At 36.5% G+C, this 15676-nt stretch overlaps 1 protein-coding gene across 1 annotated transcript; it reads right to left on the reverse strand.

Moving 5' to 3' along the window:
* Positions 1 to 10636: 10636 nt before the first annotated feature.
* On the reverse strand, positions 10637 to 15086 carry LOC111150839 (phosducin). Its single transcript, XM_022508467.1, has 2 exons — positions 14938 to 15086; positions 10637 to 11545 (listed from the first exon to the last, which is right to left on the reverse strand). Exons 1-2 carry the CDS (start codon positions 14992 to 14994, stop codon positions 11024 to 11026), a joined length of 579 nt encoding a protein of 192 aa, XP_022364175.1. The 5' UTR covers positions 14995 to 15086; the 3' UTR covers positions 10637 to 11023.
* Between the last annotated feature and the right edge of the window lie 590 nt (positions 15087 to 15676).

Here is a 15676-nt window from a genome sequence, read left to right on the forward strand (position 1 = left end):
GATAATTTTACTGTTCCTTAAAATTTTCCTATTATTTTAATAATACTTTGCAACTGAAACTGTTGGCTTCTTTCAAGTCTGTTCCAGTTATTATTTGGGTGGTTTCTTATGAGACATGTTATGACATCTTAGACCTTTACATTTAGAACTTCATTCTTCTGCCGAGACAAAAATGATCTCTTCCTCTTCTCCTGCCAAATATAAAAGCAGAATGAGTGTTTACAGGAGGGGGGTTTGTAATCCAGGTTTTCTGCAGCAGCGGGTTTCAAATATTCTAGTCAAATCCTGCCTTTTGTTTGACTCTTCCTGCTGAGTGTTACCATCAAATCTCCATTCTGGCATCCATTAGTCACCAAGTGCTTATTTTGAGAATGGTTGCTATCATCACATACTCTCTACACAGGTGCCACCTAGTTACTTTTGTTTTGGCAATTATGGGTTAAATACATTCCTGGGTTTAGTCCTGCTTAAGCATGCTAGCTCTCTATTTTAAATTAATGCATGGCTAATACAAGAATAAAGCTTTCATTGAAGGAATCTTTCAAAGCACACATTTTTATTCTTCTTTTCCATAGATGAATCTTCTTTCACTGTTTAGCTATGCTCTTCTACCCCTGCCCTAAAAGCTGTACTACATTGTAGTTTATAAAGACTAGTGATTGAGAAGAACTTATATTTTATTCTTAAAATATTATTCTCTTTAGAGATACCCATTTCACTATCATTCCTCACTGCCTTGCCCAAGTATTTACTTCCAGCTCATTAATTAATTAATGTCAATCTAAAGAGTCATTCCACTCAGGAGTGTTTCCATTAAAAATATCTCGTATAAGGATCCCGTTTTCTTGCTAAGACTTTTTGAGTCCAGTAATTCCCTAACAGAGAACTCTGTAAAGGATTAATAAGTTTGTTTGCTAGGAGAAAAGATGCTGGACTTTTTAAAAAAATTCTTATTTTATATGTAATTATCCTGTGTGTCTCTCTCCTAGTACTTTTTCCTCTTTGTGATATGTCTAGAATTTATCAACTTAGAAATAGGGTTTATGATATATGTTTTAAAACTTAGAAATAGGCCATGAGGTATTTAAAATAGACAGTTGATTCATCTTACTGTCAGTGGGAACAGTGTTTATGTACAGGTGCACATTTTATTTCATTTTTAAATTTTTTATTTAAAATAAATTAATTAACATATATTATTAGTTTCAGAGACAGAGGTCAGTGATTTAGCAGTATTATATAACACCCAGTGCTTATGCCCTCCTTAATGTCCATTACCCATTTACCCTATCCTAATACCTCCTCCCCTCTAGAAACCCTCAGTTTCTTTTCTTTTCTTTTTTTTTATTAAAACATTTTATTTATTTATTTGACAGAGAGAGAGATCACAAGTAGGCAGAGGCAGGCAGAGAGAGAGGAGGAAGCAGGCTCCCTGCCAAGCAGAGAGCCTGATGCGGGGCTCGATCCCAGGACTCTGGGATCATTACCTGAGCCTAAGGCAGAGGTTTTAACCCACTGAGCCACCCAGGCGTCCCCCTCAGTTTATTTTCAATGATAAAGAATCTCTTATGGTTTGTCTCCTCAGATTTCATCTTGTTTTGTTTTTTTCCCTCTCGTCTCCTATGATCCTCTGTTTTGTTTCTTAAATTCCACAAATGAATGAGAACACATGATAAATGTCTTTCTCTGATTCACTCATTTTGCTTAGCATAATACCATGGAGTTCCATCAATGTCATTGTAAATGGTAAGATTTCACTTTTGTGATGGCTGACTAATAGTCCATTGTGTGTGTTTGTGTGTGTATCCATAATATCTTTTTTATCCATTTATCTGTCAATGGACATCTGGGCTCTTTCCATAGTTTGGCTAATCTGGAGATTGCTGCTGTAAACATTAGGGTGCAAGTGCCCCTTTGGATCACTATATTTGTATCTTTGGGGTAAATACCCAGTAGCGCAATTGCTGGGTCATAAGGAAGCTTCATTTTCAGCTTTTTAAGTAACATTCAGACTGTTGTCTAGAGTGACTGTACCTGCTTGCATTCCCACCAACAGTGTAAGAGAGGTCCCCTTTCTCCACATCCTTGCCCACTTCTGTCCTATACTGACCTGTGAATTATAGCTTTTCTGACAGGTGTGAGGTGGTATCTTCTTGTGGTTTTGATTTGTATTTCCCTGATGCCAAGTTCTGTGGAGCATTTTTTCATGTGTCTGTTGGCCATTTGGATGTTTTCTTTGCAGAAATGTCCATTCATGTCTTCTGCCCTTTCTTGATTGGATTATTTGTTCTTGGATGTTGTGTTTGATAAGTTCTTTATAGGTCTTGGTTACTACTCCTTTATCTGATAAGACATTTACAAATATCTTCTCCCATTCTGTCGGTTGTCTTTTGGCTTTGTCGATTGTTTCCTTTGCTGTGCAAAAGCTTTTTATCTTGATGAAGTCCCATTAGTTCATTTTTGCCTTTTTTCCCTTGCCTTTGGAAATGTGTCTAACCAGAAGAGGTTGATAGTCATAGAGATTGATGCCTGTGTTCTCCTCTAGAATTTTGATGGATTCCTGTCTCACATTAGGTATTTCATCCATTTTGAGTTTATCTTTGTGTATGGTGTAAGAAAATGGTCCAGTTTCGTTCTTCTACACGTGACTGTCCAATTTTCCCAGCACCATTTGTTGAAGAGATTGTCCTTTTCCATTAGATATTCTTCCTGCTTTGTCAAAGATTAGCTGACCGTAGTGTTGAGGGTCTACTTCTGAGTTCTCTTTTCTGTTCCATTGCTCTATGTGTCTGTTTCTGTGCCAGTACCATACTGTCTTGATGATTACAGCTTTCTAATAGAGCTTGAAGTCCAGGATTGTGATGCCACCAGCTTTGGTTTTCTTTTTAAACATTCATCTGGCTACTTGGGGTCTTTTCTGGTTCCATGCAAATTTTAAGATTATTTGTTCCAGCTCTGTGAAAAAAGTTGGTGATATTTTGATAAGAGTTACATTGAATGTGTAGTTTGTTCTGGATACCTTAGACATTTTAACAATATGTGTTCTTCCAATCCGTGAGCCTGGAATGTTTTTTCCATTTCTTTGTGTCTTCCTCAACTTCTTTCCTGAGTGTTCTGTAGTTTTCTAAGTACAGATCCTTTGCTTCTTTGGTTAGGTTTGTTCCTAGGTATCTTACTGTTTTTGGTGTAATTTTAAACAGGATTGATTCCTTGATTTCTTTTTCCTTTGTCTCATTGTTAGTTTATAGAAATGCAACTGATTTCTCTGCATTGATTTTATATCCTGCCATTATGCAGAATTCCTGTGTAAGTTCTAGCAATTTGGCATGGAGTAATTTAGGTTTTCCACATAAAGTATCACATCATCCATGAAGAGTGAGAATTTGACTTTTTATTTGCCGATTTAGATGCCTTTTATTTCTTTTTTGTTGTTTGGTGCTGAGGCTATGACTTCCAGTAATATGTTGAACAATAATGGTGAGAGTGGCCATCCCTGTCGTGTTCCTGACCATAGGGGAAAAGTTCTCAGTTTTTCCCCATTGAGAATTATATTCACTGTGGGCTTTACACAGATGGCTTTTATGATATTGAAGTATGTTCCTTCTATCCTTACACTGTGAAGAATTTTAATCAAGAAAGTATGATATACTTTGTTAAATGCTTTTTCTGCATCTATTGAGAGGATCACATGGTTCTTGTCCTTTCTTTATTAATGTAGTGTATCCCATTGATTGATTTGCAGATGTTGAACCACGTTTGCAGCCCAGGAACAAATCCCACTTGGTCCTAGTGAATAATCCTTTTAATGTACTTTTGGATCCTACTAGCTAGTATCTTGGTGAGAATTTTGGCACCCATGTTCCTCAGGGATATTGGTCTGTAATTCTCCTTTTTGGTGGGGTCTTTGTCTGGTTTTGGGATCAAGGTAATGCTGGCCTCATAAAGCGAGTTTGGAAGTTTCCCTTTCATTTCTAATGTTTGAAAGAGCTTCAGAAGAGTAGATATTAGTTCTTCTTTAAATGTTTGATAGAATTCCCTTGGGAAGCCATTCAGTGCTGGACTCTTTTTTGTTGGGAGATTTTTGATTACTGCTTCAGATTCCTTGGTAACCACCAAGGAATATGGGTCTGTTCAGGTTTTCTATTTCTTCCTGTTTCCATACTGGTAGTTAAATACATCTCTAGGAATGCATTTATTTCTTCTAGATTGCCTAATTTCTTGACATATAGGTGCTCACAATATGTTCTTATAATTGTTTGTATTTCTTTGGGGTTGGTTGTGATCTCTCCTTTTTAATTCATGATTTTACTTATTTGGGTCCTTTCTCTTTTCTTTTTGATAGGTCTGGCCAGGGTTTTTATCAATCTTGTTATTCATTTAAAGAACCAGCTCCTAGTTTCATTGTTCTGTTCTACTGTTCTTTTGGTTTCTATTTCATTGATTTCTGCTTAAAGCTTAAGCTTAAGCTTTGTTAATTCTCTTCTCCTGCTGGGTTTAGCATTATTTGCCATTCTTTCTTGAGCTACTTTAGGTGTAAGTTTAGGTTGTGTATTTGAGAACTTTCTTGTTTTTTGTTTGTTTGTTTGTTTGTTTTAGAAAGACTTGTGCTATATACTTCCCTCTTAGGACCGCTTTTGCTGCTTCCCAAAGGTTTTGAATGGTTGTGTTCTCATTTTCACTTGTTTCCATGAATTTTTAAAATTTTTCTTTAATTTCCTGGTTGAGCCATTCATTCTTTAGTAGGATGCCTTTAGCCTCCATGTATTTGAGTTCTTTCCAAATTGCCTCTTGTGATTGAGTTCCAGTTTCAAAGCATTGTGGTCTGAAAATATGCAGGGAATGATCCCAATTTTTTGGTAATGGTTGAAACATGATTTGTGACCCAGTATGTGATCTGTCCTGGAGAATGTTCCATGTGCACTCAAGAAGAAGGTGTATTCTGTTGCTTTAGGATGAAATGCCCTGAAAATATCTGTGAAGTCCATCTGGTCAATTGTGCCAGTCAGAACCCTTGTTTCTTTGTTGACCCTCTGCTTAGATGATCTGTCCATCTCCTGTGAGTGGGATGTTGAAGTCCCCTATATTATGTTATTATCAAAGTGTTTTTAAAATTTTTTTTTTAAGATTTTATGTATTTATTTGACAGAGAGAGATCATAAGCAGGCAGAGAGGCAGGTAGAGAGAGAGGAGGAAGCAGGCTCCCCGCTGAGCAGAGAGCCCGATGCGGGGCTCGATCCCAGGACCCTGGGATCATGACCTGAGCCGAAGGCAGCGGCTTAACCCACTGAGCCACCCAGGCGCCCCGTGTTTTTTAAATTTTGTTATTAATTGTTTTCTATAATTGGCTGCTCCCTTGTTAGGGGCACACGTATTTATAATTGTTATATCTTCTTGTTGGATAGACCCTTTAAATATGATATAGTATCCTTCCTCATCTGTTATTACAGTCTTTGGTTTAAAATCTAATTTGTCTAATATAAGGATTGGCACCCCCACTTTCTTTTGGCGTCCATTAGCATGATAAATCGTTTTCTACCCCCCAACTTTAAATCTGGAGGTGTCTTTGAGTCTAATATGAATCTCTTGCAGAAAGCATATTGATGGGTCTTGCTTTTTTATCTATTTGAATACCCTGTGTCTTTTGATTAGAGCATTTAGCCCATTTACATTGAGTAACTATTGAAATATATGAATTTAGTGTCAATGTATTACCTGTAAAGTCACTGTTTCTGTTCATTGTTTCTGTTCCTTTCTTGTTTATGTTATTTTTGCTCTCTGTCTTCACTTAAAGGATCCCCTTTAATATTTATTGCAGGGCTGGTTTAGTGATCACAATTTCTTTTAGTTTCTGTTTGTCCTGGAAGCTTTTTATCTCTCCAATTTTATATGACATCCTAGCTGGGTAAACTATTGTTGACTGCATATTTTTCTCATTTAGCATGCTGAATATATTATGCCAGTCCTTTCTGGCCTGCCAAGTCTCTGTGGATAGGTCTGCTGCCAGTCTAATGTTGCTACCCTTGTAGGTTATGGACCTCTTGTCCCTAACTGCTTTCAGGATTTTCTCTTTGTCTTTGAGATTTTTAAGTTTCACTATTATATGTTGGGCTGTTGACATATTTTTATGGATTTTGAGCGGGGATTCTCTGTGCCTCCTGGACTTGAATGACTGTTTCCTTCCCCAAATTAGGGAAGTTCTCTGCTATAATTTGCTCCAATATACCTTCTGCCCCACTCTCTCTTTTCTCTTCTTCTGGGATCCCAAATATCCCAATATTGTTTCACTTTATAGTAATACTTTTCTCTCAAATTCTCCCCTCATAATCCAGTAGTTGTTTATGTCTCTTTTTCTCAACTTCTTTATTCTCCATCATTTGGTCTTCTATATCACAAATTCTTTCTTCTGCCTTGTTTATCCTAGCAGTTAGAGCCTCCATTTTTTTATTGCACCTCATTAATAGCTTTTTCTATTTTGACTTTATTAGGTTTTAGTTATTTCATTTTTCCAGAAGGGGATTCTCTTGTGTCTTCTATGTTTTTCTCAATTCCAGCTAGTATCTTTATAATCATTATTCTGAACTCCAGTTCCAACATCTTACTCCTATCCATATGGTCCCTGCAATCAGTACTGCTTCTTGTTCTCTTTTTTGAGGTGAGTTTTTCTGTATTGTCATTCTGTCCAGAGAAGAATAGATGAACAAGAGAACAAAATACCAGAAGGGTAACAACAAACCCAGAGAAATAGACGCTAGACAAATTAGAAGAGATCCAAAATTGAAAAAAAATTTTTTTTAAAGACAGAATATAATCAGAGAAGTGAAAAGAACAGAGCAATGCACTGGAGTCTGTGTATATTTTGGTCGGTTTGTTAGAAAACTAGATCCCAGAATAGTAAAGAAAGAAAAACATATATGTATAAAAATAAAATTAAATACAATAAAAGGACAGAATGTAAGTGTAAAAATGAAAATTAAAAGAGAAAAAGCAAGGAAGAAACAAAGAGAAGGAATATAAAGAGATAGGTGAACAGAACAGAGCAATACACTACATCCTGAGTGTATTGTGGCCTTTGTTAGAAGAAACTACATCTCAAAATTGTAAAGAAAGAAAAACTTACATATATACAAGAATAAAATAAAATACATTACAGAAAATTGTAACTGTAAGGATGAAAATTTAAAAAGACTTTAATAAACAAAAACAAACAAAAGAAGAAAAGGGAGAAAATATGATCAGAAAGGTAAAGTGAAGAAAGCCATACACTAGATTCTGGGTGTATTTTGATCTGTTTATTAGAAGAAACTGCATCCCAAAATTCTGAAGAAAGAAAAGCTCACATATATACAAAAATAAAATTAAATAAGAAGGATAGAATGTAACTGTAAAAATGAAAATTAAGGGGCTCCTGGCTGGCTCAGTGGGTTAAAGCCTCTGCCTTCGGCTCAGGTCATGGTCCCAGGGTCCTGGGATCGAGCCCCACATCCCGCTCTCTGCTCAGGAGGGAGCCTGCTTCCTCCTCTCTCTCTCTGCCTGCCTCTCTGCCTACTTGTGATCTCTATCTGTCAAATAAATAAATAAATAAAATCTTAAAAAAATGAAAATTAAAAAAAGATTTGAAAACAAGAGCTGATGAAATAAGAAAATGGTTGAAAAATGAAAGAAAAAAATAAAATTGAAAGACTGAAGAATCGTTGGGAAAAAAAACCCTCATGAATTCTATATACTATTTTTCCCTATCACTGGAGTTTTGCAGTTTTTTATGATCAGTAAACTTGGTCTTAGCAGGATGTTCTTGCTGATCATCTCCCTGGATGGAATTCCACAACCTTTGCTAGGGGGCCAGGCTAAGTAAAGGTTCCAGATTGCTCTATGTGGCTTTAGTTCCCTGAAGTCTTTCCGTGCCACTTTAGAGGATGAGAAAGAAAATGGTGGCCTCTCAATCTCTAGCCCCAGAACCCAGAGTTTGGGGCCTCACATTTCAATGCACCCACAGGGAAAAAGCAGTCAGTCACTCCTGTCTCCTTGGTCTCCATCCACACTGTGTACTCATCCAACTTGCAACCAAGCATTTTTATTTCAAGCACACAACTTCAAGTCTCCAAACCCTGAAGACTCCTGAGGTGTGCACCTGTGCTGCTCCTCCTGGGGAGAAATGGGGAATATTACCACAGTTCTGCCACTCCCCGGGCCCCTGCTTGGAGAGCAGTCACCCAACTGAGTCCCAATTTTCATTATATGGCAACCCTGAGCTGAGAGCTCGCTCCTGGGCTTGCTATTGCAGCTGGCTTCCCTGCTTCAATGCCTGCGAGTTCTGCCATAATTAAGCACTCCCAGTCTTCCTGTGATCTCAGGGATCCTGAGACCACACTGTCTCACCCAGGATTCTGTCTCACTTTGCCACCTAACCACCTTTCAGGCAAGGACATCCCTCACCAGGGCAGACTTCTAAAATTCTGATTTTGTGCTCTGCTGCTACATCACTTTCTGGTGCCAGCTTTTGGAGGCTCCCTGTCCTCATGGTTTATCTTCTGATGATATATCACCTTGGATTCATTTCTCCACACCTCTTACTGTGTAAAAAGTGGTTGCTTATCTATTTGTAGAATTGCAGGAATTCTTTTTTTTTTAATTTATTTTCAGCAGAACAGAATTCATTGTTTATGCACCACACCCAGTGCTCCATGCCATACGTGCCCTCCATAATACCCACCACATGGCTCCCCCAACCTCCCACCCCCCGCCCCTTCAAAACCCTCAGATTATTTTTCAGAGTCCATAGTCTCTCATGGTTCATCTCCCCTTCCAATTTCCCTCAATTCCCTTCTCCTCTCCATCTCCCTATGTCCTCCATGTTATTTGTTATGCTCCACAAATAAGTGAAACCATATGATAATTGACTCTCTCTGCTTGACTTATTTCACTCAGCATAATCTCTTCCAGTCCCATCCATGTTGATACAAAAGTTGGGTATTTATCCTTTCTGATGGAGGCATAATACTCCATAGTGTATATGGACCACATCTTCCTTATCCATTCGTCCTTTGAAGGGCATCTTGGTTCTTTCCACAGTTTGGCGACCGTGGCCATTGCTGCTATAAACATTGGGGTACAGATGGCCCTTCTTTTCACTACATCTGTATTTTGAGGGTAAATGCCCAGTAGGAATTGCAGGAATTCTTATCTTAGATCTCCAGTTGAGTTCACAGGTGTCAGAATGATTTGATAGCTATCTAGCTGAATTCCTGGGACCAGACAAGACTAAGGTCTCCTACACCTCTGCCGTCTTGGAATATGGAGTTGCATATTTTAGACTGGTGATGGAAAGGTGAAGCAGGGCCTGTCTTATAACTTCTCTTTTCTCAGGGCAACTGGGTGTCTCAGTTGGTTGAGCATCTGCCTTCAACTTGGGTCATGATCCCAGGGTCCTGGGATAGAACCCCTCATCGGGCTTCCTGCTCCATGGGGAGCCTGCTTCTCCCTCCTGCCTGTTTCTCTGTCTGCTTGTATTTCTCTCTTTCAAATAAATAAAATCTTTTAAAAAATGATTTATATTTTCTTAATGAAGTATGAGGAAGGTGAAGTGCTTGGACTGGGGGAAAAGAGTATGAAAAATTTAAGGAAAGAGAAGATACAAAATCTTCATTTAGTATAGTGGAGACTACAACTTGTGACAAATGTCTGATTTGAATATTCATCTGCCAGGGGGAAAATAAACAAATCTGGGTTTGTTTTTTTTTTTAAGATTTTATTTATTTATTTGAAAGAGTGAGAGTAAGGGGGAGAGAGGGCATGAGCTGAGGGAGGGAGAGAAGCAGAATTCCCTCCTGAGCAGGAATCCTGATGGGGGGCTCAATCCCAGGACTCCAGGATCATGACGGGAGCTGAAGGCAGTTGCTTAACTGACTGAGCCACCCAGGTGCCTCAGGGAAATCTATTTTAAGCAGACTTCCCACCGGGAGCCAGTTTTGGGGGATTTATCAAGCACCATGTCTTCAAATATAGACCATAGTGCTTCAGCTCTCACTCACCATTACTTTACACTATGATTCAGACCCCTAGAAGTTTCTTTTATCTTGCTCTACAGTTCATTCATGATGCATTTAAAAACATTTTTCAAATTATATTTTGTTGTGCATTTCCATTTGTTCACGTAGGAGGAAAATTTTCCCAGTGTTTTCAAGGGAAACATTTGAATTTCAAGGGAAACTTCTCGAATTTCAGTTTCATCATTTATAAAGTGCTATCCACTTGTGGATATCTACTCATGGAATTGTGGTCAAAAATTATACTTTGTATGTATAAGATCCTGGCCCATAATAGACAATAAAAATGATAGTTGTAATTATGTCACTACTAAATATTCTTTTGTCCATAGAGGAAAACTTTTTTTTCCTAAATATGGTTAACTTCTGAAGTTGCATTTTTAAAAAAAACTACCTTTTTTTATAACTTTAATGTGACACAAAGTTTTTAAGTTTCTTATATAAATATATATATATATATATATATATATATATATATATATATAATGTAAAATACCTTACTGAATAATTTTTTAAAATATTTTGGGTTGTATAATGTTTTTAGGGCCCTGATAATGTAGTACTTGAGAAAGAACAGAATTCAAATAGAAAACTTATTTCCTCATGAAACTTTATTCTTATCACATGAGCAAAATTATGATTGATAATATGATTTTAAAAGTCCAAATAATAATACTGAGGAAAAGAAAAGGAGTAAAAAAGCCAACACATAACTTGAAAGGGATTTTTGAAAACCATCACAATATTATCTATATCCTCTGACTACTAACATGTTACTGAAGACTACAATATTTTGTAGTAAAGCCTTCTATTCATTTAAGTAAATAAGAAATGCCAATCAAATAATTTTAGTATCAATCTTTTTTTTTCTTACAAATTAAAATAGCCACAGGCATACTTTGTGTTCTCTAAAGGAATATGGATACTACGAAAATCAATGTTCAACTTGGAGAAATATGAGATGTTGACATAATGACTCTTTATTCAGTATCTTCTTCCATGTTGGTCTGATCTAGGGCATGTATCTCTCTTTCAGGTAGTAATCCATATTCATTTAGGAAAGACTCCACATCCCCAGAAAAAAATTCTTCAGCAAATTGTTCTGTAACACTGATAAAATTGCTTATGAGTTCCCCACCTTTGTAAACAAGCAGTGTGGGGAGTACCTCTGAGGAAAAGCGATCCCCAGCACCTGTATTAGAAGCTTTTATTTTACAAAACTTGACCATAGGGTATTCAGCTGCAAGGCATGTAAAGCTACTGTTTAGAGCATCACAACCCTTAATACCATCTTCATAAATATGAACAACAATTGTGATTTTCTGCTCCTTTCCAATGGTTTCCAGGAACTGCTCCCCAGTTTCCAGCTCATACACAAACCCATATCTAGGCCCAAAACTCAGCTTCTGGTGCATATCCTGCATACACTGTCTACGGTATTTACGAAGACAATTTTCATCTTCTTTGTCTCGGTGAATTAATTCATATTCTTGAATGCTCATCTAGAAATAGACAAAAGAAATGATTGAGATAATTTGGTCAGAAATTTATATTCTTTTTTTACATTTTTTAAAAGATTTTATTTATTTATTTGAGAGAGAGAGCATGTGTGTGCACGAGTAGGGGGGAGGGGCAGAGGGAGAGGGAGAAACAGGCTTCCTGCTGAGCAGGAGCCTTCTGCAGGGCTCCATCCCAGGACTCTGGAATCATGACCTGAGCCGAAGGCAGACACTTAACCTGAGCCACGTAGGTGCCCCCAGAAATTTATAATTTTTAGACATACCAAACCCATTCTCAACTCAAAGAGTTGAGAATGTTACCTTCTTTGATTATACTACCTCAAAAAGTTCCCACACCATGCTTTCTATTCCTAATATTGGTTTATTTTTCTTCATAGCAACAAATACTACCTGACATTATGTCATGTACTTATTTATTTCATAATAGTTTTTATAACTGATATGTCCCATGGGGCAGGAATTTTGTATCATTCATCTCTCCTCATTATCTGCTGTAGCATCTGGCACATAATAGGAACTCAGTAATTTTTGCTTGATTAAATGCATGGCTAAATATTGTTGAATGTGGTTGAGCCATGAGATGGTTACAATCTCTGTGAGAAAAATATGCCACTTAGCTACCCATCACTTTGGGTGAAAAAATTCCACCAGGGTCTACTCTGGAGTGGCTTTCATAAAAAATAAAAAGGTATACACACACAATTTAAATGTACTCCTAACAAATGCCTTTAGATAATAATGTCTCCTCCACAAAAGTTCTTTAAAAAATTATATCCTTAAAAAACTATGTCTTATCACTTACTGACTTTTTGGAATATATGGGATGGAATTCAGGCAAGAAAGATTTTACTATTATTTGGAGTTCATCAGATCATTCAAGAGGTTGATGCTGGGTCAGCAGCACCTGAGAAATTCTGGTAAAAGCAAATTTTGGAGCACCACCCAGGACCTACTGAATTAAAACTTGTATGTATGAGGCTGAGTGAGCCATCTTTAAATGAGCTTTAAATTGCCTGAAGGTAATTCTTATCTACTGGTTTAGGCTAAAGTGAGAAAAGACTTAACTTCTGTCTTTCAACACAGCTACTTTCCACTGCAGAGCCTTTTTAAATAGCTACACCATTATTAACTTATTCCATAGAATGTTAAACAGTCTCCTCCTCCACCAAAATACATATATACATATATACGTATGTGGGAGATTGTGTGATTGAGAGACGTGGTGCCGCCAGGACCATAGAAGTTGGATGGCTCTCAAGGGGATTCTCTGCTGCTGCTTTGCCATCAAGCAGCGTCTCAAATAGCAACTGCTGATAATTTTTAAAGTGGAGGAGAATTGAGAAGACAAGAAACTAGTATTTATGGAAAATCTAATATGTTTTTAGGCACTTTGCATAGGTTATCTTACTCAAATCTCACAATGAAACTATGAGGTAGGTATTATTACTCTCATTTTATAGATGATACTAAGATTCAGGATAAGTAGAAATATCTTGTTCTTTCATTAATTCCTTCTCATTTCTGCCTCTTGTATTTGCTTCTCATTCTTTTCCCTGTCATATTACTTTTTCGCTTTAAGATAATTCTCGATTTTATTTTTTTAACTCTAAAAAAATTAGATGCTTTATATAACTTTTAAGTTGCTACCATAGTACTGTTAATTTAACAGACTACCATAGTACTGTTAATTTAACAGACTGAACATAAAAATATTGTATCAGTATTGTAATACTGATTTATGTATGCGTTTGTGAGATCTTGTTCTAATCAGGTGTTTAGGCATTCAGATACATTTCTCAAGCTTAACTTGTGCAACACTTTCAATAATCATAATGTCTCTCATTTGTAGGGCATTTTACATATTTCTAATACTTCCATGTTTATTTTCTCTTCACATCTTTTCAAAACAAAGAGAGGATGTGTTGTTGCAATTCTTCAGATGGGAAAAGTTAATTGACTCAACTGTATCATGTAGTGTGTCTGTGAAGGAACCCAAATCTAGAAACAAATTCTTTTTTTTTTAACTCTTTGTTTTTTGTTTTTTTTTTTAAGATTTTATTTATTTATTTGACAGAGAAAGATTACAAGTAGGCAGAGAGGCAGGCAGAGAGAGAGAGGAGGAAGCAGGCTCCCTGACAAGCAGACAGCCCGATGCAGGACTCGATCCCACGACCCTGAGATCACGACCTGAGCTGAAGGCAGAGGCTTAATCCACGGAACCACCCAGGCACCCTGGAAACAAATTCTTAGACTTGAAGATTTTTACAATGGCCAGAAGCCTAGAACCAAGTATGTTTCCAATGTAGTCTGTCTGTTGAGAATCAATATACAACTCATATACATTGGTTTGAAGATATATAACCCACTAACGTGATTTATTCCCCAATGGAAGTCACTTAATGGGTTTTAAATTAATACGATTGATGTTGGGGTGCCTGGGTGACTCATTGGGTTAAGCCTCTGCCTTCAGCTCAGGTTATGGTCTCAGGGTCCTAGGATTGAGCCCTGCTTCATTCTCTCTGCTTAGCGGGAAGTCTGCTACCCCTCTCTTTGTGCCTGCCTCTCTGTCTACTTGTGATCTCTCTCCCTGTTAAATAAATAAATAAAATCTTTTTTAAAAATATGATTGTTGTTATTATTGTTATATAAATAATGCATGCTAATTATAAGGATTCAAAAAACACTAAAAGCTAAAAGCAGGAAGTAATAAATAGTGAAATTCACCACTCTAATACTCTGAGATAATCTCCATTAACATATTTTGACATAGCACATGGACATACACATTATATAACAATAAGTGAGATTTTTAAAAAAATTCTGCTTTAAAAATATCTTGATATCTTAAAAAAAAATGTGGCTTATTCTGCTTACTTTCTTTCTCCTATTTGGAAAAGGAAGTTGAGATCTTTCAACCAATTCCACCCTTCTAAATAACCAATATTGTCAGGTTGGTGAATGTCTTTCCATACCTTTTTCCCCCCGTACTTTTCTATATACTGTTCATGTAATTCTATAAGTGTAAAAATATATACAGTGATGTGTTTTTCCCCTTTGCTCTAGAGAATGAAATAATCATATAACTTAAAATACTCTGTATCTTGCTTTCTCATATTATAGAACTGCCTGTAAGTCAGCTCGTGTATTTGTAACTCATTCTTTTAAGAGCTCCTATATATATATTTTTAAACATGGAATACCTTCACAGGCATTTACTTCATTTCTGGGGTTTTTTTGGGGGGCGGGGGTTGGCCAACATAAACTATCATAATAAATATTTTTGAAATATATCTATTTTATATCTCTAAAGTGATTCTTTACAGTCATTTAGACTGAAAACACATTGTAAGTTATAACTACTGATTTTTCCTTACCTTTCTGCTGAATCTTTCTTTTAAGTCTTTGTTATTTCTATCGTGAGGAGAAGACATTTGTCTGAGAATCTCCTTCTTGCTAGGTGGAATTGAATCTCTGTCTTCACTCTCTAATTTAAACTTTCTCCAGTCATTTATTACTCCTTTGGGTCCTGGAATAAAAGAAAAAACAAATTGTTTCCCTCTTCATTTTCAAAACAACTATTTATACAATTGAATTTTGTATAAGTATCACCATTGGAATATATTTGTCATCCTCTGTATCAATTTAAAAAACCTTGCTTGGGCTAGAAATGCCTGACTTTCCTGCTCATAAAAATGTTTTCCCATGTTAATCTTGTTAGATAGGTTTTGGCTAAGAATTTCTCTGAAACATCTACATTAATGAAAATACAAATTATGTACTTTCAGCTATTGGCAAAATTTGGGGGTAAAGATATTAAAAAATTAGAATATGCAGGGGAATTAGAATTTTAGAAAAATAACACTTTTATTAAATAAGAAGGAAGCTTCAGCAATAATCTAGAATTGGCACCACACTATCAATAGGGACACTAGGATTATCAGGGAAACAAATTGAAGTGATATCAAGATCCAGAAAACAACAATAGCACATATGAAACAACCAGTGAGTGAAGACCTGACTTCAATTAACAGAACTAAAAAGGCTTTAAGAAAATTATTACATAATCACCCAATTCCTTTTAAGATTCTAAGAACCTTTTACAAAGGAGAGGAA

The sequence above is a fragment of the Enhydra lutris genome, unplaced genomic scaffold, assembly GCF_002288905.1.
Source record: "Enhydra lutris kenyoni isolate GAN:26980312 unplaced genomic scaffold, ASM228890v2 scaffoldscaffold24, whole genome shotgun sequence".
Classification (NCBI taxonomy): domain Eukaryota; kingdom Metazoa; phylum Chordata; class Mammalia; order Carnivora; family Mustelidae; genus Enhydra; species Enhydra lutris.

Bases quoted from the DNA above. Each gene is read 5' to 3' on its own strand.
- LOC111150839 (XM_022508467.1), bottom strand. From the start codon at position 14,994: ATGTCTTCTCCTCACGATAGAAATAACAAAGACTTAAAAGAAAGATTC. The intron at 11,546-14,937 runs GTAAGGAAAAAT...GTCTATTTCTAG, and splicing joins AAGAAAGATTCAGCAGAAAG to ATGAGCATTCAAGAATATGA.